At 36.9% G+C, this 26,436-nt stretch overlaps 2 protein-coding genes across 2 annotated transcripts in view; both read right to left on the reverse strand.

The window, feature by feature from the left end:
• Nucleotides 1-26,436, reverse strand: part of TENM4 (teneurin transmembrane protein 4) — a 2,866,770-nt gene that overhangs the window by 2,140,735 nt on the left and 699,599 nt on the right. The gene's annotated exons all lie outside the window — the stretch shown is intronic.
• On the reverse strand, nucleotides 1,886-2,260 carry LOC106981607 (60S ribosomal protein L28-like). The gene has a single exon (XM_053202536.1). It carries the CDS (start codon nucleotides 2,258-2,260, stop codon nucleotides 1,886-1,888), a length of 375 nt encoding a protein of 124 aa, XP_053058511.1.

Here is a 26,436-nt window from a genome sequence, read left to right on the forward strand (position 1 = left end):
TGCTGGCTTTGAAGATGAAGTAAGGGGCCATGAGGAAAAGATGTGCATAGTCTCTGGAAATTTGAAAAGACAAGGAAATGGATTCCCCTTAAAGCCTCCAGAAGAAAAGCAGCCTGGCTAACACTGTGATTATAGCTTAGAAACATCTCCAACCTTATTAATAAGATACTAAATTTGTGTTGTTTTAAGCCATGAAATTTGTCATACTTTGTTATACCAACAGTAAGAAACTAACACACTCAAATGAGTAAATCTTGATTAAGAATCAGATCCACAACGTTTTCAAGACATGGCCAAGTAGTAAGAAACATACATGAATTAGATTGCTAAGACACAGACAGAAGGGAGGATGAAAACCACTGAACTGTACAGTTTAAAATGGTTAATTTTATGTTAAATGAATTATATCTCAGTAAACATCAATCTACAATCAATCAATAATTTACCGAATATAGATTACACAATAATAGCCAAGTTTTGCTTTAACCTATTGTTTGTTTCAATGTAACACTGATGCGCTTTGCTATTTTTCTGAAAATGGAACTTTAATGATGGTGGTGGTAATGATGATGATGATGATGATGATGTTGTCAATGACAATGTTAAGAATTTTTATGACGACAACCAGCTTGTTTATTGTCCAGTCTGTTACTTTAATGTGTGAACCCACCCTAAAGAAATATAATAAATGAATAACAAATATCATACCCATTATTCATTGACTTGATTCTGATCCACTAGCTTTGCCTCCCTAGCATTATCCCTTAATATTTTTTTTTTACCATCTCCTTTCCTACTGACTTCCACCCAACTTAATCTCAGTCTAAGATACTCTTCATCAACTACCCTGAATATTGTTTTTGCCTCTATTCCAGAGTGACCCTGTAATCTGCCTTCCAAGAGGGCATCCAGCCCCTGGACTCTATCTTTCTCTAAACTGAGATACGATTGGACAGTTCACCCCTAAATGGAGATAAAGATTTTGTATCATCACCACTAGAATACTGGGCATGATCAGGTAGAAAAACAGACTCATGAATGAAGGAGGTAGGTCAAGTCAGTAGCAGGTAGGGAGGCTATTTTGCAGTGCAGGCTTGAAGACTGTAAAGAGCTTGGACCACATCATGGGGTGATGTGAGCTCAGATGTAGAGAGAGCTAATGAGCTATTTTGTCCCGGCAACTAAGAGTATTGGCCCAGGTATTAAAGACAATAGGAAAATTTGAGCTTAGTGGCTTCTTGTTTAAGAATATTGAAGGCGCTGGGGTGCCTGGGTTGCTCAGTCGGTTAAGTGCCCGATTTTGGCTTAGGTCATGATCTCTTGGTCTGTGAGTTCCAGCCCCCAATTGGGCTCCGTGCTGACAGCTCAGAGCCTGGAGCCTGCTTCAGAGTCTGTCGCCCTCTCTCTATGTCCTTCCCCCACTCATGCTCTGTCTCTCTCAAAAATAAACAAACATTTTAAAAAATTAAAAAAATACAAAGAATATTTAGGGTGCCTGTGTGACCCAGTTAGTTAAGCCTCTGACTCTTGACTTCAGCTCAGGTTATGGTCTCAGAGTTTGTGAATTTGAGCCCCACATAAGGCTCTGAGGTGACAGTTGCAGAGCCTGCTTGCAGTTCTCTCTCTGGCTGCCCCCCCCCCTCTCTTTCAAAATATGCTTTAAAAAAGAATATTGCACATAGTATATTAATAAATGTCCCCCCCCCCCAGAATCCATTATGAGGATGCATCACACTAAATCAGACATTTGAGTCTTCATTAGGGTCAACTGTACAGATTTTTATGAAGCTTACATCTTGGATTCACATTTAAGATGATGAGGTCAATAGGAAGCCTAGGCAGATATTTCAATCTGTATGAAGCATTATGTGTATTTATTTATTTTTTAGGTGGCTGACATCTTCATTGCTTTGGAGTTGGGGGGTAGGCTTTCAGGAGCTCTTGATAGGGCGACCTGCTCCCTCTTCACCATCTCAGGCTTGTTCTTGTAGATCATGTGCCTGATGCTGCTGAGAGTGCCCTGGGCAGTCTTTTTGGTGACAGGCCACAGGGAGGAGGTGGCGGGCTTTTGCTGGCTGGATTTCCCCTTCACGGCCACCACTACACCTTTGCCATCAGCCACCAGCTCCACACTCACAGTCTTGTGGTGAATCAGCCCACTGTAGCAGAAGTAGTTACGAGCCTTCAGGTTATTGAGTTCTGTGTTATGTGTCTGCTTGTTCCTCTTGATCAGGAAGCTGGAGCACTTCTGCACGACCATCCATCCACTGCAGGTGGACAGAACCAACGGCCAGAGACAGAAAGAGCTATTTATTTTTAAGCTAACATTTAGTGATTGTGATGGACCAAGCATTGTGGTAATCACCTTCTCTGTAGCATATTATGTAATCATCATAACAAATCCAAAAATTTGGTTTAACTTTTCTATTTTATAAGTGAAGAAACTAGAGATCAAACACTGAATAACTTTACCCAATTAGTAAACACTGATACCCTGATTCAGTTCTACGTCTGTTTCACTGTAAACTCATGCTTTAAACTCCTTTGTTAAAAAATAACCTATTTTTTTAAAAATATAAACACTGTACTGGATCTACTATCACTATAATTTAAGCTTTAAAAAATCATTTGAGTCATTATTTTTTTATTTTCATTTCTTTTAAGGCAGATTGGGTAATTCACAAAGCAAAATACCTTCTAATAATTTTTACTATATTTACTGCCTTGTCCTTTCATTTGAAGACATATACACTAGAGAAAATGGCTGAATTTTCCTATGGAGAGAGCTCTTGCATTCTTTCAGGAATTCGCTACTATTGTAAAATAATTATCTTAATTTCAATGAACAAATGCAAGGACTAATGGCAAATCACTAATGGAGATTTTTATCAGGCACTCAGTTAAGTTATTAAGACTTAAAATATATGGGAAAGTGTTACTCTGGAAAAGAGAATTATACAGAATTACACAAGGCTATAATAAATATTGCAGCTTGACTGCATACTAGGAAAGGGATGCAAGTTATTAAGAAACACATCAGGTTCAGAGATCTATAATTAATCTTGTCAACGGATGTGGCAGGACAGATTTCTATTTAAACTTGCATTTTGATGAGACTTTTCCCTCATTTACTGTATCAGTACAGAGCACATTGGAGACCCAAGGGACCTAAACCCATTACAGTGGTTTCATAGTCAAGTTCATGCTCATTGCATGCCCTGCCTTGTGCTTGGTGACATTAAATATTTAACTAACTGTGACCATGATGTTGTTGAGAAAGCATCAGCTTTTAGTGCATCTTTTATACACACTGTTGAAGAACAAATACAAAACTAAAACGTCTCTAAGATTCACTGTAGAATAAATGGTCAGGGGACAACATAATCTGTTTAGCTCCTGTAACTGAATTATACTAGAAAGCTTCCTCATTATATGTAGGTATCATATTCTATAGCAGCTAAGTGAAATGTAAAGAGTCATAAGCAATAATTCTGTCATTTGATTTTAACATGTAAGCACAACTTGGATAAGAAAGCATGCTTCTAAACCCTGAAACAATACTAGAGAAGGTAAATTACTTTGGAAACTGAGAGATGAATTAAATTATTATCTTTTAGTAACATTTAAAACAGAGGAAACAGTTGTACATCAAGGAAAAACGAGGTCTCTTTAGTAAACAAATGGGTGAGCTGTGGAGTTTTATTTTGATCAGATTTATTCCTCATGATTTGCCTTTGGGAAAGAAACAGCGAAGTTAATTTTTAGTTTTGCTCATACGCTTTCTATTAGTTACAGTTCTTTTTTTAGAAGTTTCCATTTTTAACCATAATTCAGCAGCATGCCACTTTAGCTTGTGATATGACATGCATTTTATACATTTATATAATTAATGACACAATAAAGTTAACGGAAAATGAGAAGTGTTTCTTTTATTAGAATACTACAAATGACACAAAGAAGACCTGTTTCTTTTCTATCTCATTCTCAACCTCCTGAGTCCAAGTAATTTCTTATCTGCATGGTATCAGATAGGTGGAATATGATCTATTCTACAACATGCAATAGAACAGTGGACAGGAGGGGCGCCTGGGTGGCTCAGTCGGTTAGGCGTCTGACTTCAGCTCAGGTCATGATCTCACAGTTTGTGAGTTCAACCCCACATCAGGCTCTGTGCTGACAGATCAGAGCCTGGAGCCTACTTCGGGTTCTGTGTCTCCCTCTCTCTCTGCCCTTCCCCTGATCATGCTCTGTCTCTCTCTGTCTCAAAAATAAATGAAAACATTAAAAAAAAAAAAAGAACAGTGGACAGGAAAACAAAGAAAAAAATACCATTAGTAGATAAATGTTTAGGATTTACTGGATCCAGTTAGAAGGATTCTAATATCCTGTATAAAAAGTTCCTTGGTTTAAGAGAAATCAGAGAAGTTTTATATAACTGTTATTCTAAGGGCCCATTTTATAGCATTTTCATTTGATTTAAGTCACCAAGCATTAATTCTCTTCATATTTTATTGATATATAATACAATATCACACATTTGTCTACTTGTTATCTTCTCCACTAGAATGAAAATTTCACTCAATTTTTTTTTTGTCTTTTAACCTTCCTATATAAAGGCTTTTGAAGATTACTTCACTTTGATGGTCTGTGAGAAATAACAAAGGACTATTCCTTGCCTACCATGCAAACAACAGGCAGTAATTATTATTTTTCTCTAGGCACATCAATCCAGGGGTCTCTGGACCCATGGGGAGTAAGGGAATAGTGAGCATTTACCTTAAAGGTTAGAGAAGTTTACACAGAGAAGCCATGTGTACAATTTTGTCTTTTCTCAAAGTTATTGTAGTTCCTTTTCTACTATAATACCTTAACAATGTCTGTCTTCTTGCTGATTTATACCCTAGTCTTACTGAAGTTCTTCCACTTCCTAGAATATATCACATGCCCCACTTGTCTCTGGTCCTTTGCATCTAACTGCCATCTGTCTGGATTAGTGTCTTCCTTCAAACCCCACTGCTCATCCTTATGGTCAGTCTGGTGTTACCTCTTTTGAGAACTCTTTCCTAATTCTGACTCTGCATTTGGTGTTCCCTTTTGTGATCTCATATTATCATGGATATCCCATCCCATGTTTACCACTCCTAACCACCACTCCAACTGTAACTGTTTTCAAGTTTGATTTCTTCAACAGAGCAGAAGCTTACTGAAGGTAGATCTCACATGTTTCTTCATCATTGTGTCTCCATATATTAACTAGGTCCCTATTACAAATATATTTACATTTTATGGGCATATGTGCACATATAATGGTAAGGTATTTACATTTTACCAGTGATAAATGGAAATATCACTTGTCACAGAAAAATATTATCACTAATATTCTAAAATGAACTGTAAAATGTCAAATTATTTTCAAAATGTTTTGCTTGTAAAAAAAGTAATCTATTAATGAAAATCTTCTACTTATTGCCATATATTTATGCCAGGTTCTGGCACTTGAGAGGCCAGATTTTGTCCACCAGGAGAACTCAGGCATAGAGTTCAGCATTCTTCAGTGACCACTTTGGATCCCTAGGCTGAAACGATGCTCTGAGCTTTCATGACATTGGCTCAATGACATGAATGCCAGTGGCTGTTACACATTTTCACTGAAAGGAGACAAAAATTGTGCCATAGCTGGAAAAATCAGAAATATTGATAGGAAGACATGTATTATTATTTTGTTCTATATTGTAATAATGACTCAATATTTTTTTTCCAAATGATTACCCTATTTTCTTGTAGGGGCATTAGATTATTCTATAAAACATCCCTCCACCATGGTATCACTACCACTTTATTTTTACCTATCAGCATTTGTATATGGTTCTGTGGCTTTCAGCAGCCCCTTTTCTTCCCATAAAACCCTCACTCTATGATGCTGTGTAACTTGAAGTTCCGCAGTGTCCTCTCACTGTGAGCAACATCTGAAAGATAAATGTGCACTTGTGTCACTTATCACACCTTATCACACCTTAGTGTGTACACGGAAGTTAGTTTCTATAACAGCTGGGGAAATCTGAATCACAATGTCACGCAACTGAGACAGAAATTACATCTAAAGTGACAGGTAACAGCAGGTACAATATGAGGTGGATGAGTTGATATATATGGATTATGATAGGGAGACCAGGAGTGTGAGCCAAGATTTTGTTTTAACGATCATCAGTGGTGTTTTGACCTTTATAGCACTTTCATATTGTGACTATTCTCTGAAGCATAGAATTCTGATCACTGACAATCAATCAATAAGCTGTGATGGATGAAGAAGGTATCCTTCTGGTCTGAGGCAGACACCAATGTGAAAGGAACCACTCCTTGTGAATACACGTGAAGTGCCAGATGCTGAGATTCTTTTTTTTTTTTCATGTTTATTTATTTTTGAGAGAGAGAGAGAGAGAGAGAGAGAGCGAGCGAGCGAGCAGGGGAGGGGCAGAGAGAGAGGGGGACAGAGGATCCAAAGCGGGCTCTGTGCTGACAGCAGAGACCCCGACGTGGGGCTTGAACTCACGAACCGTGAGATCATGACCTGAGCCGAAACCAAGAGTCAGGCGCTTAACTGACTGAGCCACCCAGGCGCCCCTACTGAGATTCTTTTTGATACACAGTATTGACACAAGTCTGAGAGGTAGGTATTACTATTCCAGTTTTATACATGTGGAAACTGAGGTTTAAGTTAAGTTACAGAGAAACCAGGGATGAATCTAGAAATTGAATCCAGTTATCCCAGAAATCAAATTCCAGGCAACTGGGTATCAAAATGCTGCCAAAGCTATAATATGGATCAGGGTCCACCCTTTTTTCTGTATTGAGATTTCCTGGGATGCCCTCAAAAAGGCTGATGAAAGTGACAGATATTCTTCCTGGAAAATAAAAATACTTATTTTTGTATATTCTTTTCGAGAATTCATGGACTCTGAAATTTATCAACAGACACCCGGATCTCAGAATAAAGACAATCTATAGGGAAGAAACCCAGTCTTATTAACCTTTGCTTTCTCCTTGTTACATAAGATCCTTTCCAGGCATGGAACTGGTGTAAAGATTGTTGAATGAATTAACTGAATTAAAGAATGAATGAATAAAAAAGTTCTTCTAACTCACTGCTGCTAATTCACATTATGCCTGTGTGGGTGTCTGGCTTAATTACATACCATTATATCTCATGTTCTAATATTTATTGAGGATCTATTAAATGTCAGGCCCTTTTTCATCAGTCTATGTGCATTATTTAATTTAATCCTTACCATGGTTTTCAATAGCAGACATTACCTTTTTATAAACAGTGAAGATTTGTAGCAAATCCGCATTGAGCAAGTCTGTCAGCACCATTTTTTTAAACATTTGTATACTTTGTGTCTCTGTATTACATTTTGGTAATTCCTGCAATATTTCAAACTTTCTCATTATTAATGCAGTTGTTATGATCTGTGATCACTGATTTTTAATGTTTTTTTTTGAGAGAGAGAGAGAGAGACAGAGCATGAGCGGGGAAGGGGCAGAGAGGGAGGGAGACACAGCATCCGAAGCAGGCTCCAGGCTACGAGCTGTCAGCACAGAGCCCGACGCGGGGCTCGAACCCACGAACAGTGAGATCATGACTTGAGCCGAAGTCAGATGCTTAACAGGCTGAGCCACCCAGGCACCCCTGTGATCACTGATTTTTGATGTTACTATTACGGTTGTGTTGGGGCTCCACAAACAGTGCCCATAAAAGCCAGCAAACGTAATTTGTGTTCTGACTGCTCCACCAACCGGTTCCTCTGTTTCTCTCTCCCTCTCCTTGGACCTTTCTATTCTCTGAGATACCACATGTTGAAATTTAGGCCAATTAATAACCCCATAATGACCTCTTAAGTGTTCAAGTCAAAGGAAGAAAGAATCTCTCGTATGTCACTTTAAATCAAAAGCTCGAGGGGCCCTTGAGTGGCACAGTCGGTTAAGCATCTGACTTCACCTCAGGTTATGACCTCATGGCTTGTGAGTTCCAGCCCCTCATCAGGCTTGCCACGATCAGCACAGAGCCTGCTTCAGATCCTGTCTCTCTCTTTTCCTGCCCCTTCCCCACCTTGCACACACACACTCTCTCTCTCAAAAATAAACAGACATTAAAAAATATTTTAAAAAGCTACAAATGATTAAACTTTTAGTGTGGAAGGCATGCTGAAAGCCAAAATAAGCCAAAAGTTAGGTCTCTCACACACAGCGGTCAGCCAAGTTGTGAATGCAAGGGAAAAGTCCTTGAAGGAAATTAGAAGTGCTATTCCAGTGAACACATGAATGGTAAAGCAAAACAGCTTTACTGCTGATATAGAGAACATTTTAGTGGTCTGGATAGAAGGTCAAGCCAGCCACATTACCTTAAGCCAAAGCCTGATCCCCCAGAACAAGGCCCTAACTCCATTTTGTGAAGGCTGAGAGAGGTGAGGAAGCTGCGGAAGAAAAGTTTGACGCTAGCAGAGGCGGGTTCATGAGGTTTAAGGAAAGAAGCCATCTCCATAACATGAATGTGCAAAGTGATGCAGCAAGTGCGGATGCAGAAGCTGCAGCAAGTTATCCGTATCTAGGCAAGATAATTTATGAAGGTGGCGACACTTAACAACGCATTTTCAATGTAGATATAACTGCTTTTTGGAGGAAAAAGATGCTGTCTAGAACCTTTATAGCTAGAGAAGAGGAGTAACGTCTGCCTTCAAAGCTTTAAAGGACAGAATAAGTCTTGTGTTAGGGGCTAATACAGCTGATGACTTAAAAGTTGAAGCCAGTGCTCACTTACCAGTTGGAAAATCCTAGGGCCCTAAAGAATTAAGCTAAATCTACACTGCCGAAGCTCTGTAAATGGAATGACAAAGCCTAGACGACAGCATATCTGTTTAGAACACAATTTCCTACTTATTTAAATCCCATTGTTAAGACCTCCCACTCAAAAAAAAAATCCCTTTCAAAATATTATTGCTTATCGACAATGCATGTGGTCGCCCAAGAGCTGATGGCCATGTACAATGAGATCATTTTTTTATGCCTGCTAATATAATGCCCATTCTGCAGCCCATGAATCAAGGAATAATTCTGAGTTTAAAGCCTTAATATTTAAGAAATATACTTCATAAGGCTATAGCTGCCATACATAGTAAGGTTTCTTGATGTATCTGAGCAAAGTAAATTGAAAAGCTTCTGGAAAGAATTTACCATTCTAGATGCCATGATAACATTCATGATTATTGGGAAGAAGTTAAATATCAACATGAACAGCAGTTTGGAAGAAGTTGGTTCCAGCCCTCATGAGGGACTTTAAGGAATTCAAGACTGCAGTGGAGGAAATAACTGTAGATGTGGTGGAAATTACAAGAGAACTGGAATTACAAGTGAAGCCTAACGATGTGACTGAATTGCTGCCATCTCACGATAAAACTTGAACAGGTGAGGAGTTGTTCCCCATGGATGAGCAAAGAAAGTGCTTTCTTGAGATGGAATCTACTCCTGGTGAAGATGCCACGAAGACTGTTGAAATGACAACAAAGATTTAGAATATTACATAAAATTAGTTGATAAAGCAGCAGCAGAGTTTGAGAGGATTGGCTCTAATTGTAAAAGTAGTTCTACCCACAGTAGGGGTAATATGCCACCCTAACCTTAAGCAACTACCTGACCAGTCAGCAACCATCAACATCAAGGCAAGACTCTCTACTAGCAAAAAAGATTATGACTCGCCAAAAACTCAGATGACAGTTAGCATTTTCTAGTAATGAAGCATTTTTAATTAAGGTATGTATGTTGATTTTGCAGATACAATGCTATTGCACAATTAATAGACTCTGTTATAGTTTGAACATAATTTTTATTTGTACTGTAAAAACAAATAAATATTTTTGCCTCAATTATAAGATTCATCTTATCGCAGTGATCTAGAACTGAACCAGCAATATGTCCAAGGTATGCTTGTATATAAATTTTACATCCAGGCACTACAACAGTGTCTAACACATGGGGATAAAATACAAACGATAGGAAAAATGTGATATACATGTTCAGTAATGCTTACATTTATTAAATGCTTGTTATGTTCAATGCAGACACCAAATGTTTTACATATATTATCCTAACTTAATCCTCACAACCCTATGAAGCTAGTATTCACAGGAAATTTCTTTTACTAAATATATAACTGAGATTTAAACAAGTAAAAGGTCTTGCCTAAGGTCAAAAAGCTATTAAGGAACAGAGACAAGATTTGAACCTAGGGCTTTCTGACCTTAAATCTCATGCAAAGTGAGACAAAGAGACACAGTAGCTTGTCTGGAATCACAAAGCTACTGTATGACAAAGCAGGAAGATTAATCCCATTTTCTTTCCACTACACCATTTCAATTCTACATACCATCAATCATTTCATGCCCCAAAATTGACAAACACAACTTTAATGCTAGCCTTGATTTATAAATTGTTGGCACTAACTAGCTGTGGTGTCTATAGTTCATGGGAGAGCAAGGGAAAATGAATACTAATTTGGCCACAAAACTTGAGAACTTCATTGATCTTATGAGGCTCCAAACATTTGGGGACCAGGATGATCAAACATGCTACAAATGCTTAAACTTGACAAGACACTTATTTAGACTGGAGAACTTCCCATATCTTTTTTCAATCTCATCTCAACTCAGTCCTGTATTAAAACTACAACTGTATCTCATAATAGTCATTCAAAGGAAGTATGAAAAGAGGCAAAATGTGGTCCTTAGCACTTTATTTTATGAACTATGATTAATTATAACAGTCTATATTAGAATGTTCAATCTTTAGCTACTCCTAGGCTCTTGCCATTTTGATATTTAATTATACCACTTTAGTTCATATGTGCTTTCTCCATAAACCAGCATCTATACATCAAATAGTAGGCTATTTACATACAACTTAACAAATGGAAGTAAATTTAAAAATATACCATAAAGTATGGCTTACAATCATGGGTTTTAAAGTCAGTAAGATATGAATTTAAATCTTGGCTCCATTCATCTGATACTTGTGGGGCCTTCAGCAAACTACGTATCTAATCTAAATCTCCCTCTTATCTTCAGTAAAGTAAAAATAATAAGACAGGTGTCTCATAATGTAATGGATATTAACATATGATTGTACAGGTAAACACATGGAATAAGCCCTGCATATAAAAGGTGCTAAATAAATGTTAACTTTACTAAATACACATCTTGTACAAATGACCCTTGAGCGACACTGGTTTGAACTGTGTGAGCCCACCTATATGCTGATTTTTTTCAATAAATATATTGGAAAATTTTTTGGATTTGAAAAAACTAGCAGACAAGCCACAAAGACTAGAAATTAAAAAAAAAATAAATTTTAAAAAGTTGGGTATGCCGGGGCACCTGGGTGGCTCAGTCGGTCAAGCGTCCAACTTTGGCTCAGGTCACCATCTTGTGGTTCATGAGTTTGAGCCCTGCGTCAGGCTCTGTGCTGACAGCTCAGAGCCTGGAGCCAGCTTCGGATGCTGTGTCTCCCTCTCTCTCTGCCCCTCCCCCACTCTCTCTCTCCGTGTGTCTCTCTCTCTCTCTCAAAAATAAACATTATTTTTTAAAGTTGCATATTTCATGAATGCATATATGTTGAAACCAGTCTACTTTATCATTTATCCTATAAGATATACACAAATCTATTACAAAAAGTTAAAATCTATCAAAACTTGTGCATATAAACACAGATTGTACAGGGCATAATTCACAGTTGAAAGAAATGTAAACAAATGTAAAGATGCACTATTAAATCATAACTGCATAAAATTAACTATAGCAGACACCTTACTACTGTAATAATTTTGTAGCCACCTCTTGTTGCCATTGTGGTGAGCCTAAGTGTGGCCAAGTATTTGCTTAAAATGCTGTGTGACTCTAATCATCTCTGCATGAGCAGTTCTTGTCTCCAGTAAATTGTGTACTGAAATAAAAAGTGATCTCTTGAGGTTCTTACTATTAGTAGTTAAGTTTTTAGGGAGTCAAAAGTTCTATGTGAATTTCTGACTATGCGGGGGAATTGGTGCCCTCAAGCCTCATGTTGTTGACTAGTCAACTCTATTTTCCTTAGACTTACACTTCACTTACTGAGTACTGCTCTCAATTCTATCTTTCTACCTACCTACCTACCTACTTATCTACCTATCCATCTATTCATCTAAATCACTGGTTCACTTAATCCTCACCTCACCCCCACGATATTTGATTATTATCCTCATTTAATGAAAGAGGAAACCAAATCCGGAAAGATTAAGTAATTTGCAAAAATATCACACATTTAGTAATAAAATATAACTTTCCTGGGGGTGCCTGGGTGGCTCAGTTGGTAGAGTGTCCAACTCTTGATTTCAGCTTAGGTCATGACCCCAGGATCATGGGGTTGAGCCCCTCATTGGGCTCTGTGCTGAGTATGGCGTCTGCTTAAGATTCTCTCTCTCTCTCTCTCTCTCTCTCTCTCTCTCTCCTCTCTCCTCTCTCTCTCTCTCCCTTTGTCCCTCTCCCCCACTCATGCTTCTCTCTAAAAAAAGTAAAGTAAAAAATTAAAAAGATTAAAAAATTTAAAAAAATTAAAAATTTACCTGTAGTAGTATAATCATAAAGGGACAATAGACAGCTCTGATGAAAACAGAATACAAAATATGCACAATTATCTCCACCCTGGACTTATGCCAGGAATGCAGGCTTAGAAAAACAACATCTGACCATGAGAACAAATTTAAAAAGCTACTAGTATGGACACATTAAAAATGAAAACTATTTGTCTTAAAATGTATACCCAAAGTTGTTCAACTCAATTTTCAAATGATTTATCCAACAAAAGGTTAATATCCAAAATATACAAATAATTCATACACCTGAACACCAAAATCATCATCATCATCATCATCATCATCATCATCATCATCATCATCTTTATCATCTGATTAAAAATGGGCAGAGGACCTTAACAAACATGTTTTTCCAAAGAAGACATACAGATGGGCAACAGACACATGAAAAGATGTTCAATATCACTCATCAGGGAAATGCAAATCAAAACCACAATGAGTTATCACTTCACACCAGTCAGAATGGCTAATATCAAAATGACAAGAAATAACATGTATTGGTGAGGATGTGAAGCAAAGGGAACTCTCATGCACTGGTGGGAATGTAAATTGGCATAGCCACTGTGGAGTATAAGGTGGAGGTTCCTCAAAAAATTAAAAATAGAACTACTATATGATCCAGTAATTCCACTGCTGAGAATTTACCCAAAGAAAACAAAAATACTAATTTGAAAGGATATATGCAGTCCTATGTTTACTGCAGCATCATTTAAAATAGCCAAATTATGGAAGCAACCTAACTGTCCCTAATTAGTTAAATGGATAAAGAAGCTGTGGCAATATATATACAGCAAGTGTGTATACACACACAAACACAATGAAATATTACTCAACCATAAAAAAAGAATGACATCTTGCCATTTATGACAACCATTTATGACAACATGGTTGGACCTAAAGGGTATCATAGTAAGTGAAGTAAGTCATACAAAGGAAGATAAATAATATATGATTTAAATGTAGAATATAAAAACAAAAACAAGACAAAACAAAACAAATGGAATAAAAAAAAAAAAAAAAAACAGAAACAGACTCGTAAGTACAGAGAACTGGTGGTTGCCAGAGAGGAGGGTGGTAGGGGATGAGCCAAATAGGTGAAGGGCATTAAAAGGAACAATTTCCAGTTATGAAATAAATAAGTCATGGGATGAAAAGTACAGCATAGGGAATATAGTTAATAATATTGAAATAGTGCTGTATGGTGACAGATGGTAACTACACTTAAGGTGGTGAACACTGAATAGCCTATACACTGATGATGCATTATGCTGTATTCCTGGATCTAACATGACATTTTAGGTCTAAAACTAATACCACATTGTATGGCAACTATATTTCAATGAAAAAGTCCAATTAAAAAAAATTCAATATTATTACTTTAAATCTATTGTACTTCTTCATTATTTAACAATGTTTTGGGATAAAACAGTTACACAGAAAAGAATTAAGGATTCTAAAAATGCAAGTTGCATGAAACAGCTCCTTTTGGGAAGGGAAGGGAAGGGAAGGGAAGGGAAGGGAGGGGAGGGGAGGGGAGGGGAGGGGAGGGAGGGGAGGGAGGGGAGGGGAGGGGAGGGGAGGGGAGGGAAGGGAAGGGAAGGGAAGGGAGACCCTGTGAATAGTAAAGGATGTGAGACTAAATAATATAATGGAGAGGGAAAGAAACTTACTATCTATCAACCTACGTTCAAACCCTGGTGACCTTGACAATTAATTCACTTCATCTCTCAGAGGCTCATTTTTTTCTCATCAATAAAGTGGAAATAAAAATAAAACAAGGATTCTTGCTACAGACAGTCATATTTCTGTGATAAAGAGGCATCTTAGTTCACCATAAATGGCGTAAACACTAAGGAAGAGCTGGTTCTGTACTCTAAGAGCAAAACCGACCACAGAAGTATGCATTTTAGGTTATCAAAAGTCTCTGTAAGCAGCAAGTACAAAATGTGTATTTGTTGATTGCTTTAATAAAGCACTTTGGAAACAATTTACAGAATAATAAGAATGTGTATAGAATTGGATCTTCAAAGCTCAAAATCCATTATATATTTGGCTCCTGCCTTGCAGTGAATTTATCTTCACCACCCTTTAGCCCCAGGTACAGTACTTTGTTCATTTAACTCTATTCAGCCAAATGCTTTCCCCTGTCTAAGGTTAGGACTATGGACTGTTGAGGTCAATTTGTGAAGTTTGGCAACAGCTGGGATTTACAATGGTGATTCAATAAGCACTACTGTGTGAGTTTATTAACGTTTATGAGAAAGTAACACTAAATGAATTCTATGGAAAATTAGGGGAGTTTGATCAACATTATAAATCATGTTTTTGTGATTTTTTTTCAGTGTTTTTCCATTTCAGTGAAAATATGATTTAGAAGGCAGTAGTCATCCTTTATCATGCCATATAAAATCATTATGGACTATTACTAGCTTTCTGAATTTATCAAATTATTAGCTTTGAGTTCCAATTTCATTTTTTTAAAGTAGCAGTAAAGTACAGACACTAGAAAAAATAGGTTCATGAATTATGTTACTCCTTACATTTCTACAGACAAGTCTCATCATTTGTTTAAATACAAATCCTCTTTTTATAGAACAAGTTAGGGCTAAGAAACTCAAACGACAGTTCCTTTTGATTCCACATTATCATGCCATCTGTCACTAAAGTATACAAATTATCTGCTTCACTCACTTTCTGTATTCAATGTCCGCCGGCTTCCTGAAGCTGCATGCAAATATTCATACTCCTCCTCCATTACCATTGTCACTGTCCTAGTGAAGGAACTCATCATCTAGACAGTTACCCCAGGTCCCTACTCAGCCTCCCACCTGCCTTCAGTCTCTCTCCCTTCTGACCTTCCACGAATCACATAATCAGTGACTAAAAAAAGCTCTCCCTGTGCATCATCTGCCTCTCGATTAGTTTTAAAAAAATCAGTCTGGCCCTTCTGTGGCCCCTGGTTACAGACTGGAACTAATGCTCAAGGTGTTGCAGTTCAGCAGGTAACCACTAAGCCTGATGAAATGCCATTTCTGAAGCTTAATCCCCACTGAGGCAGCTACATCCTTACTCCATCCTCAGAAGTGGTATGGTTTATTTGCAACTTACCTTCTATACCACCACCAGTTACCTGTCTGAAAACATCTGACTCTGTAGCATAGCTCATGAATGATACTCTTTAACTGTAGACATGTATAATATAGCATGTAACCAGTGTCAGTAAATACATATTTTCATCTCCTATCACATGCATCACTGTGTAGTTTTGCACATGCTGTCCCCTCTCTGTAGAATGATCTTTCGCCCATTCCCTGTCCAGAAAATGCTGGACCGTCCTTCAAAGCCCACTTTACAGGGAACCTCCTACCTGAATCTTTCATCAATGCAATTCACCTGCTTCCTAACAAGAGGCATTGACAGTTCTCACATATCACTTTGATTTTAAGAATCTCTCTCGCTGAAATCTGCTCATACTGTATTTCAATTGGGTACGTCTATCCCTGTCTCCTTGACAAGGCTGCAAATTCCCTAAGGGAAGGCATCATGTTGTACTCATTCCTATATTTCCAATGCATGCCATAGTGGTTGCCACATATGAGGGACACAATAAAAATCTTGTTTGAGTTTTTGAAGCCCTGTTTAAAATATGTCTTTTAGCTAAAATGAGACAAATAGAAGAGATATTGGAATTGGGAGTGATAGAGGGCAAAGACAGAAAATAGAACTTCTCTGGTCCTAAATTAATAATGTCAAAGTCAAAGGTCTGAAGCAAAACAGATGGAACAAGTGACTCATGGGTGGAACAAGTGACTCAAATGGTCTCTAAACACATTAAGGAATGAGGGAAGAAAACTAGTATTTATTAAACACTTACTGTATGCCAGTCAGTGTACTAGGCGCTGTAACAGTTTTAACTCATTTAATAGATACAACCTTCTGCATTATATATAATTCCAACAGTGTTAGAGAGGAAAGTGATGTTCGGTGAGATGAAATAGTTCACCTACAATATCATCGCTGTTAATAGTAGAGCTAGGATTGCAACCCAAATGTGTGCAATTGTAGAGTTAAACATTTTCCCACTTAAATGCTCATTTTAATGACTTGTATGTAACAGGAACTAGAGACAGGTGTTAATAATAATAGTATTAATAATAAAAATTCCTAACACTTACTGAACATTTATTATATGTCAGGTACAGGGCTGGGCACTGGGGACAAACAGGTAAATTAGACACATCTTCTTCTCAAAGGTTTTAAAATCCACTTGAATTGAATTGAATTGAACCTAAAGCTTAGTGTATCCAACCTTAAAATAATTCTGGGGTTTATCAAACAAACAGAAAGTGCTTAGTTTTGTTTGGCTTCTGGGACTATATAAGGAGGAAAAAGAGTCTCTTTATCAAATAGTGTGGAGGCAAGAGGCTCTCTTCCATGCCAGGAGAGTGACTTCGATAATTACCAAAGGAGCGGGAGACATCCAGACCCTTCCAATTAACTTCTGTTACAGAGTGCTGTTGACTGCTCGCCTGACAGCCACACGCAGATGGGGGAGAGAAGTGCGCACAAGATTTCTCTGCGTTTCATAGTTCACAGATTAAAGGCAGTGTCAAGTGCAAGTCAAAGTTGAAAAATTGATTTATTTGGCATGGAGTGTGTGAGGAAGGACCACTTCTGAGTCATTACAAACAAGGCTGAGCTGCTTTCATATCATGCACTGCCTCTTGGTACACAAATCAAACCATTTTTTCCTTTCAGATGCATTTACTCTGAGAGTGTCACTGCCACAAAACATGGTTAGATCCAGCTTTCTTAAATCCCAGCACTGACAACCTTAGTGGTAGCTGTTATAATTATTCTAGCCCTAGCTCAAATGTTTACTTGTAGCTGCTGATGGAGAATGGGAATAAGCCGTCGTAGACTGGTTAGAGAAGATTCAGGAGAACCTGATCTTGGCTAAAAGGAAAGCAACCCAGATTGCCAGACCCAGAAACATGAAAATAATATATTAAAAACAATAATAGTAAACTTAATAATAGCAACTAGTCAAATAACATCTGCATGGTGTAAGGCTTTTTTAGGAGTGTGTGTGCTTATGTGTACACATGTATACATGTATACACTTACATGTATGTGTGTATACACACACAATCCATATATATGTGTGTGTGCATATATGTGATAACAGACTATGCAGATGCCCTATACCTCATCAAAATTTCTACCTGGATTAGCATCCACTGATGGCTCTTTTCTGATCCTGTTTTCACTATGACAATGCAAAACATTAGTTTTCCAAATTGTACACTTCCTCTGCATTAAACAATTGGCCATTGGAATTTTACTGTACTCAAGAGCCCTCTCTTCTCTTCCAATGACCGACTCATTGATTTGATCTATTTATTATTGGATATGGCTAAATTAATGTCTATTTTCCAATTGTTTATAACTCTTTATTGTACTTAATCTTTTTTGTGTTCAAATTGTTACAGATTTGTCCAGTGGAAGCCCTATCATACTACTCATGTTCATGTGGCATGCTACCATTATTTTTTTTTTTGAGCACTCCATGGGTTTTAGCTAATACAATGTGTCAGGCTCATCTTATACCTACCCTCAAAGTCCTAGGATTGGCCACTTCTCTGAAGGTCACTGTTTCATTACAGGGAGAAATCGTGTTACATGACAACATCTAGAAACTAGATTTACTTATTGCTGCTGGAGTGTCTTTTGTTCCTGGCTCTTTTACCCAATGGAACTAAGAAACATATGCATGCACATGTACATAAAAAATACACATGAATGAATACACCAAAATATACGGACACATGCAAAAGCGAATATAAATGTATGATGCACAGATAGAGGCATATACGCATATGTATAGTAGAAATCATGATTTCATAAATTACAAGGAATTTTTTTTGGGTTTTTGCCATATATCTTTTCACATTTGTATTCTACTTTAATCACATTGAAAAGCCAGTCTTCCTTTAATATCAACATACATATTGGCTGACTCAACTCTAAAAAATACCTAAAATACTTTCATAATTTTTTGTCTATACTACCACCAAAAAAAGAAAAGAAAACTATTAAAAATATTTTGGTTTGTTGGCATCTATTCCTCCTACTCACACGTCTTACTCCTGTAACTGAGAGTTCAAAGTCAAATACTATTACAGTGTTACCTTCAATCAATCCTTTCCTCTTTCCCCTTTAGTTTTATTATTTTCCTCCTTAATCTAATTAATTTTACTTTAGAATATGTAGAACATTAACACATTTGCAAAAATCAAAACTGGCACAAAAACAGACACATAGATCAATGGACCAGAATAGAGAACCCAGAAATGGACCCATAGCTATATGGCCAACTAATCTTTGACAAAGTAGGAAAGAATATCCAATAGAAAAAAGGCAGTCTCTTCAACAAATAGTGTTGGAAAACTGAATGGCGACATGCAGAAGAATGAAACTGGACCGCTTTCTTACACTATACACAAAACTAAATTTAAAATGGATGAAAGACCTAAATATGAGACAGGAAACTATCAAAATCGTAGAGGAGAACACAGGCAGCAACCTCTGACCTTAGCCAGAGCAACTTCTTACTAGACATGTCGCCGAAGACAAGGGAAACAAAAGCAAACATGAACTACTGGGACGTCATCAAGATACAAAGCTTCTGCACAGTGAAGGAAACAATCAACAAAACTAAAAGGCAGCCTATGAAATGGGAGAAGATACTTGCAAATGACATGTCAGATAAAGGGCTAGTACCCAAAATCTATAAAGAACTTACCAAACCCAACACCCAAAAAACAAATAACCCAGTTACGAAATGGGCAGAAGACATGAATAGACACGTTTCCAAAGAATACATCCAGATGGCTAACAGACACATGAAAAGATGTTCAACATCACCATCATCAGGGAAATACAAAGCAAAACCACGATGGGATGCTACCTCACATCTGTCAGAATGGTTAAAATTAACAACACAAGAAACAACTGGTGTTGGTGAGTATGTGGAGAAAGGGGAAGCTTCTTGCACTGTTGGTGGGAATGTAAACTGGTGCAGCCACTCTGGAAAACAGTATGGAGGTTCCTCAAGAAACTACCCTATGATGATCAGCAATTACACTATTAGGTATTTACTCAAAGGATACAGAAATACAGATTTGAAGGTATACATGCACCCCAATGTTTACAGCAGCATTATGAACAATAGCTAAACTACAGAGAGCCAAAATGTCCATAACTGATGAATAGATAAAGAAGATGTGGTGTGTGTGTATATATATATATATATATATATATATATATATATATATATATATATATATATATATATAAAATGGAATATTACTCAGCCATCAAAAATGAAATTTTGCCATTGGTAATGACATAGATAAAGCTAGAATGTATTATGCTAAGCAAAACAAGTCAATCAGGGAAAGACAAATACCATATGATTTCACTCATATGTAGAATTTCAAAACAAAAAAGAACATATGGGAAGGGTGGAAGAGAAGAGAGGGAAAGAAGCCACAAGAGACTCTTAATTATAGAGAAGAAACTATGGGCTGATGGAGGGAGGTGGTGGGAGATGGGCTAGATGGGTGATGAATACTAAGGAGTGCACTTGTTGTAATGACAACTGGGTGTTTAGTAAGTGGTAAGTGATGTAACTGATGAATCACTGAATTCTCCTGAAACAAATATTGCACTGTATGTTAACTAAATTTTAAATTAAAAAAAAAACTCAATTGTCATTTCCCCCTGTATTCTTACCACCCCATTTTCAGCTCATTGTATCCCTTATGTTTAGCCAGTTCCTATTGTTTCCTGGCTTGTATTTCTTGTTTTTCTTTTTGCAATTATAAGAGGCATATTCATATTTTCTTATTTTCACTTCTTTTGTACATAAAATTCAGGATCCATATATGTTTTTATGTACTTTTTAAAACTTATGCTATCTCCTGAAAATTTCTCCATATCGGTTCAGAGGTCTTCATCATTCTTTGTACAGCTGCATAGTACTCAAGTGTGTGTGTGTGTGTGTGTGTGTGTGTGTGTGCGCGCGCGTGTGTGTGTGCGTGTGAGTGTGGTGTGTGTATGTGGTGTGTGTGTGTGTGTGTGTGTGTGTGTGTATGCATGTTTACACACACCATAATTCAACAAATACTCTTTGGTTAGAGATTTGGATAATTTGGATAATTTTCATTATTTTGCAGATATAAAAAATGATGTAATAAATACATTTGTATACATGTAATTTTACATTCTTGGTGGTACACCATCAGGGTAATCCCTAGAAGTGAGTATTCTGGGTCAAAAGGGAAGTACATCTGTACAACTTCCATAAAGGTTGTACTATTTGGCGTTCTCACCAGCAATGCATGTGAGTGTTTCCCTACCACCTCACCAATAGAGTGTATGATCAAGTTCTTCAATTTTTGACAATGTACTGCATGACAAATAGTTCCCTGTTCTAGTATTAATTTTAATTTCTCTCATCTGAGTGAAGGGAAACATCTTTTCATATGTTTAAGGTCCACTTTAATCTTTTGGTGAATTGCAGGCTAATGGCTTTTAACCAATTTTCTAGAGGCCAAATTATATTTCCTTTTCAATTTTTCCTTTAAAAATTAGGAATATTGGTCTTTACTCTCTGATGCGCATTGAAAATTTTATTTTCAGTTAGTAATTTTTTGTTTGAATTGGTGCTATTCAAAATGTGTTTTCTTATTTTTATGTACTCAAATTTATCAATTTTTATTTTTATTTGTTCTTTTAAAGTTTATTTATTTTTGAGAGAGAGAGCATGAGCAGGTAAGGGGCAGAGAGAGAGAATCCCAAGCAGGCTCCATGCTGTCAGCATAGAGCCCAATGCGGGGATCGATCTCACAAACTGTGAAATCATGACCTAGGTCAAATCAAGAGTTGGATGCCTAACCGAATAAGCCACCGAGGTGCTCCAAATTAATCAATTTTTAAAACTGCATGTGGGTTTTTACTCATAGTTAAAAAGATTTTTCCTATAATCATGTTTACAGAAGACTTTACCTGTTTTCTTTTTTTCTTATTTTTTCTTTTTTTCTTCTTAAGCAACTTAGACTCCCTAGTTGCTTTGGATTATCTATAGCTTTGGTTTCTAAACAATTCTACAGAACCTTACAGCTCCACAGAAGAGACTCAGGAGGAATGAAAATGACTAATTTAAAATATATTTTGTCAGTTAAAATCTTTAATTAAAAACAACATACCTACTTAAATATGTCAAATAAAATTTTAACATATTGAAGATAATTAATATACTAAAATTAGCTGCCAGACAAAATAATTTCAGTAAAGCTAACACAGTATAGTTTCTCCTTCTATATCTGGATATATATTGAACCTTTGGGAATATATAATTGACTAGCAAGATTGTAGCCCTTCCCTGATTTTTTTTTTTAATTCAGGCCTATACATGTCTGATAAAACAAAAAACAAAATTCCAATAAACCAGTACACCAGATGTGCCATGCTTAATTAAGACTATGCAAAGCTTAGATATATCTGCTTTATTCATGCCCTTCATACACTGCAACAGTGAGATGTGAAGGAGCAAGTAAACAATTGAAACACAGTATGAGATGTCAGAGTGTTGGCATCTGTAGAACACAATATGAGTTTTAAGTCCTTCTTCTCTCACTCTTATATTAATTCATTCCAAGATCATTTGTTAAAATCCTAAGATGTACCAGGAACACTACTGGGTCTGAGATGTAAAGCAATGAACAAAGTGTTCATGTTCTTTGCTATTTCAGAAACTTTTAATTCATAAAAGTACTTTAACTTATAACAGCTAATTTATATGTCCAGGCAAGACATATTAAACACTTAATTATAATAAAAAATGATGAGAGTTATAATAGAAGAAGTACTACATGTCATAAGTTTCTATAAGAGAATATATGGCCCATGGGGTATGGAAGGTGTTACTCATAAAACAGCACGTAAACTAAGTGCTTATATACAACTTATATGCTTTAGATATTAACCCTTTAATGATACATGGTTTGCAAATATCTTCTCCCATGCCATAGGCTGCCCCTCCATTCTGTTCCTTATTTCTTTTGTTGTTTGGAAGGTGTTTCAGTTTCCTGTAGCCCTACTTGTTTATATTTGCTTCTTCTACTGCTTGTGCTTTGGGGTCATATCCAAAAAAATCATTGCCAAGACCAATGTCAAGGAGATTTTTCCCTGCTTTCTTTTGAGAGTTTTATAGTTACAGAGCTTATATTTAAGTCTCTAATTTATTCAGAGTTAACTTTTGTGAGTGGTTTAAGACAAGGGTCCAATTTCATTCTTTTGCATGTGAAGACGTAGTTTAACCAACACCATTTATGGAAAAAAATTATCTTTTCCCCACTGAATATTCTGGGATCCCTTGTCAAATATTAGTTGTGCATGTATGGGTTTATTTCTGAGCTCTCTATTCTATTCCATTGGTCTACGTGTCAGTTTTTATGCCAGGATCCTACTGTTTTGATTACTACGGTTTTATAGATAACTTGAAATCAGGAAGTACAATGCTTTCAGCTTTCTTCTTTCTCAAGACTTCTTTGGCTATTTGAGGTCTTCTGTGGTTACATATTAACTTTAGATTTGTTTTTCTTTGAAAATTGTCCCTGGAATTTTGATGGGGATTGTACTGAATCTACAGGTGGCTTTGGGGAGTATGGATATTTTAACAATATTAATTTTTCTGAACCACAAATATGATTTATCTCCCCACTAATGTGTGTCTTCTTCAATTTCTCTCATTGATATCTCATTGTTTTTAGTATACAGATTTTTCACCTCCTTGGTTACATTTCTTCCTAGGTATTTTATTGTTCTCAGTGCTACTGTAAATGAGACTGTTTCTTTATTTCTCCAGATATTTTGTTATTAGTGTACAAAAACTCACATCAAATAGTCACATTGTACACCCTGAATTTATACAATGCTATATGGCAATTATATTTCAATAAAACTGGGGGGGGGACTTAAAAAAAGAAGAACTCAGTAACTTTGAAAGCCTCCCTGTCAACCTCCACCACTCATCACTGTTACATACTCCTACTAATGTATTAAGATTTGTGTTGTGTTGTGTTGTTTAAGATTTGATTCAGGCATTGAATTTAAAAGGATATATTCCTGTTCCCTGTTCTATGTCTATGCCTATGCTTTCAGTTCTTATAGTATCCTGTATATTTCTCTCTTTACTCTGACATTTATCATACTTCACTCTGTTTCTCTGCCCTCACCACTAGATAGATGCGCAGATCCTCCAGTCAGGATCAAGTCTTATTCATTCAGCACAATTGCTAACACTTTGCAGTCACTCTATATATATTCAGTAAATGAAGATTTGCCAAGACGAAAGAGGGAAGCATATTGTAGAAGAGAACTGCATGTTATAAAAAGAGGACAAGGTAAAAAAGAGTACTTCAGGCTTAAGACATAGGGAAACAGGTGTTTGGAAAACATTTTTTTCCTAGGGACACAGAAAGCCATCATGGGATATCTGAGAGAGAGAGAGAAAAAAATGAAGGCCAGACACACAGAGGCCTGTAGTTCCTGATAATAAGTGTGGACATTAGTTTACAGGCCATGGTAAACTTGTAAATTCCATGGCAGGCAGATAATGGTCACCAAAGACATCAGGTCTCTGGACTCTGAAAATGTTACCTCCTAAGACAAAGAGTTTCTGAAGATGTGACTAAGTTGAGGACCTTGGGATAGAGACCTTATCCTGGGTTATCCAGGTGGGCCCTACATGCAACCACATCTACCCTTGTAAGAAAGAAGCAGAGGGAAATCTGACACACAGAGAAGAGAAGGTGATGTGAAGACACAGCAGAGAAAGATCTGAAGATACTGGTCTTAAAAACTGGAGTGATATGACACAAGCCAAGAGATGCTAGTGGCCACCAGCAGTGGGAAGAGGCAAAGCACAGATCCTGTCCTCCGAGCCTTAAGAGGGCATATGGCCCCACCAGTAGCTTCAATTAGGCCCAGAAGTACTAACTTAGGACTTATGGTCTCCAGAACTGAGAGAATAAATTTAAATTGTTTTAAGCCATCAATTCTGTGGCAATTTGTTACAGCAGACACAGGAAACTAATACAGCTTTAATGTAGGAGAGGTGGAAAATTACTTATTTGTAACAAGAGAATTCTGGCATTAATAAGGAAGGAGGCCTAGAGAGGTAACTGCAGGGGCAGAGGAGGAAGCCAATTTGGAGATAATGACATTAATGCAGGTGAGTCATCGATGGAGACTAAAATAATGTGGCACCATTATTAAATAATGGTGAAAAGGGAATGAAAGTTCACTTGTAAAATATCCCTAGCTACAATTATTGATTCATGTGGTAAAGAAAATTTTACAAAATTTATATAAAAGAGTTTTTATGGTCTTGTGGGTTTAAACAAGAACACCTAAAATAAATATATTTTAATCCTTAGAATTACAATAATAATTGTTACAGTACTGTGTACTGGGTTGCATCAGAATTAAACTTTCTTCCAGATGGGAAAGCAACAGTATTTCTTGGATACAGAGAAACAATCCCAATCTTTTTGGATCTTAGAAAATCGGGGCTAGAAGGGAATTCAGATATCTAACTTGGTCTCTTTAATACTTTCTCTAGCATTTTAGAGAGGTGGTCATTTGACTTCTGCCAGTCCAACAAGCAATTCACTTCTACCACAGACAGCCCATACACAGAGCTTTGCCTGTTATGCACTCATATAGCAAATATTTATCAAATGTCTTCTGTGTGTGTGTGTGCGTGTGTGTGTGTGTGTGTGTGTGTGTGTGTGTGTGTTGGGTACTCTTCTAGTTCTAGAGATTCAACAATCTATAAAAAAAAGACTCATGGAACTTCCATTCTAGCAGGAGATAGATGATAACCAAGAAACCAAATACATAATAATCGGATTCTGACAAGATGTGCTAGGAGGAGATAAAACACAGTTATAGGATATTGGATATTAAAATTCTGTGGGTAGAGAAGGCATCTCTGAGGAAGCAACCTTTGAGCCCAGGCCTAAATGGAGGGTAGGAGCTGGCTATGCAAAAGCCTGGGCCAGAGTATTCCAGGCTGATGTAGCAAAAATGCAAATTTCTGAGGGTGGGGACAAGGTTGGTTTGTTTAGGGGACAAAGGTCAGTATTGCTGGCACATAATGAAGGGTAGAATATTTAAAAGTTTGTAGTTCCAATTCTAAAAGTCACAATTTTACACAATTCCCCACTACATATAATTCAGAGCATGGGTAGCATAGCTATGTGTTAGAAGGAGAAAAGCAATGGTTAGGAATTCAGTGACCTGAGTTTTATTTCTTGCCCTTTACTTCAACAGGTGTGTGTTCTAAGATTTTTCTTTGCCTCTTTAGATTTCCATCTTCTGCTATTTCTGATAAGTGATACAGTCGGACTAGATCACTCATTTTCCAGTGGTACTATATAGGGGCAGTAAGGGGCTTAGCTTATGGGGCTCACATCTGACCACTGGTTTGATCAGAGAAACCCTGTTGCTTGCATTTTCAAAACAACTATATTTAAACCATGGATTCTTGAAGTCAAGAAAGTTTATAAACCAGTAGCCAAAATTAACTATTTAATTATTTTAAACATCACATCCAGTGATTCTAAACTATAGAAAAGACAATTCTGACTCAGTTCAATGGAAAAAATAAATATACATATGAAATGCATAGT

Source organism: Acinonyx jubatus, chromosome D1, assembly GCF_027475565.1.
Source record: "Acinonyx jubatus isolate Ajub_Pintada_27869175 chromosome D1, VMU_Ajub_asm_v1.0, whole genome shotgun sequence".
Lineage (NCBI taxonomy): Eukaryota > Metazoa > Chordata > Mammalia > Carnivora > Felidae > Acinonyx > Acinonyx jubatus.

Excerpts from the sequence above, each read along its gene's own strand:
- LOC106981607 (XM_053202536.1), bottom strand. The coding sequence starts at position 2,260 with ATGGTCGTGCAGAAGTGCTCCAGCTTCCTGATCAAGAGGAACAAGCAG.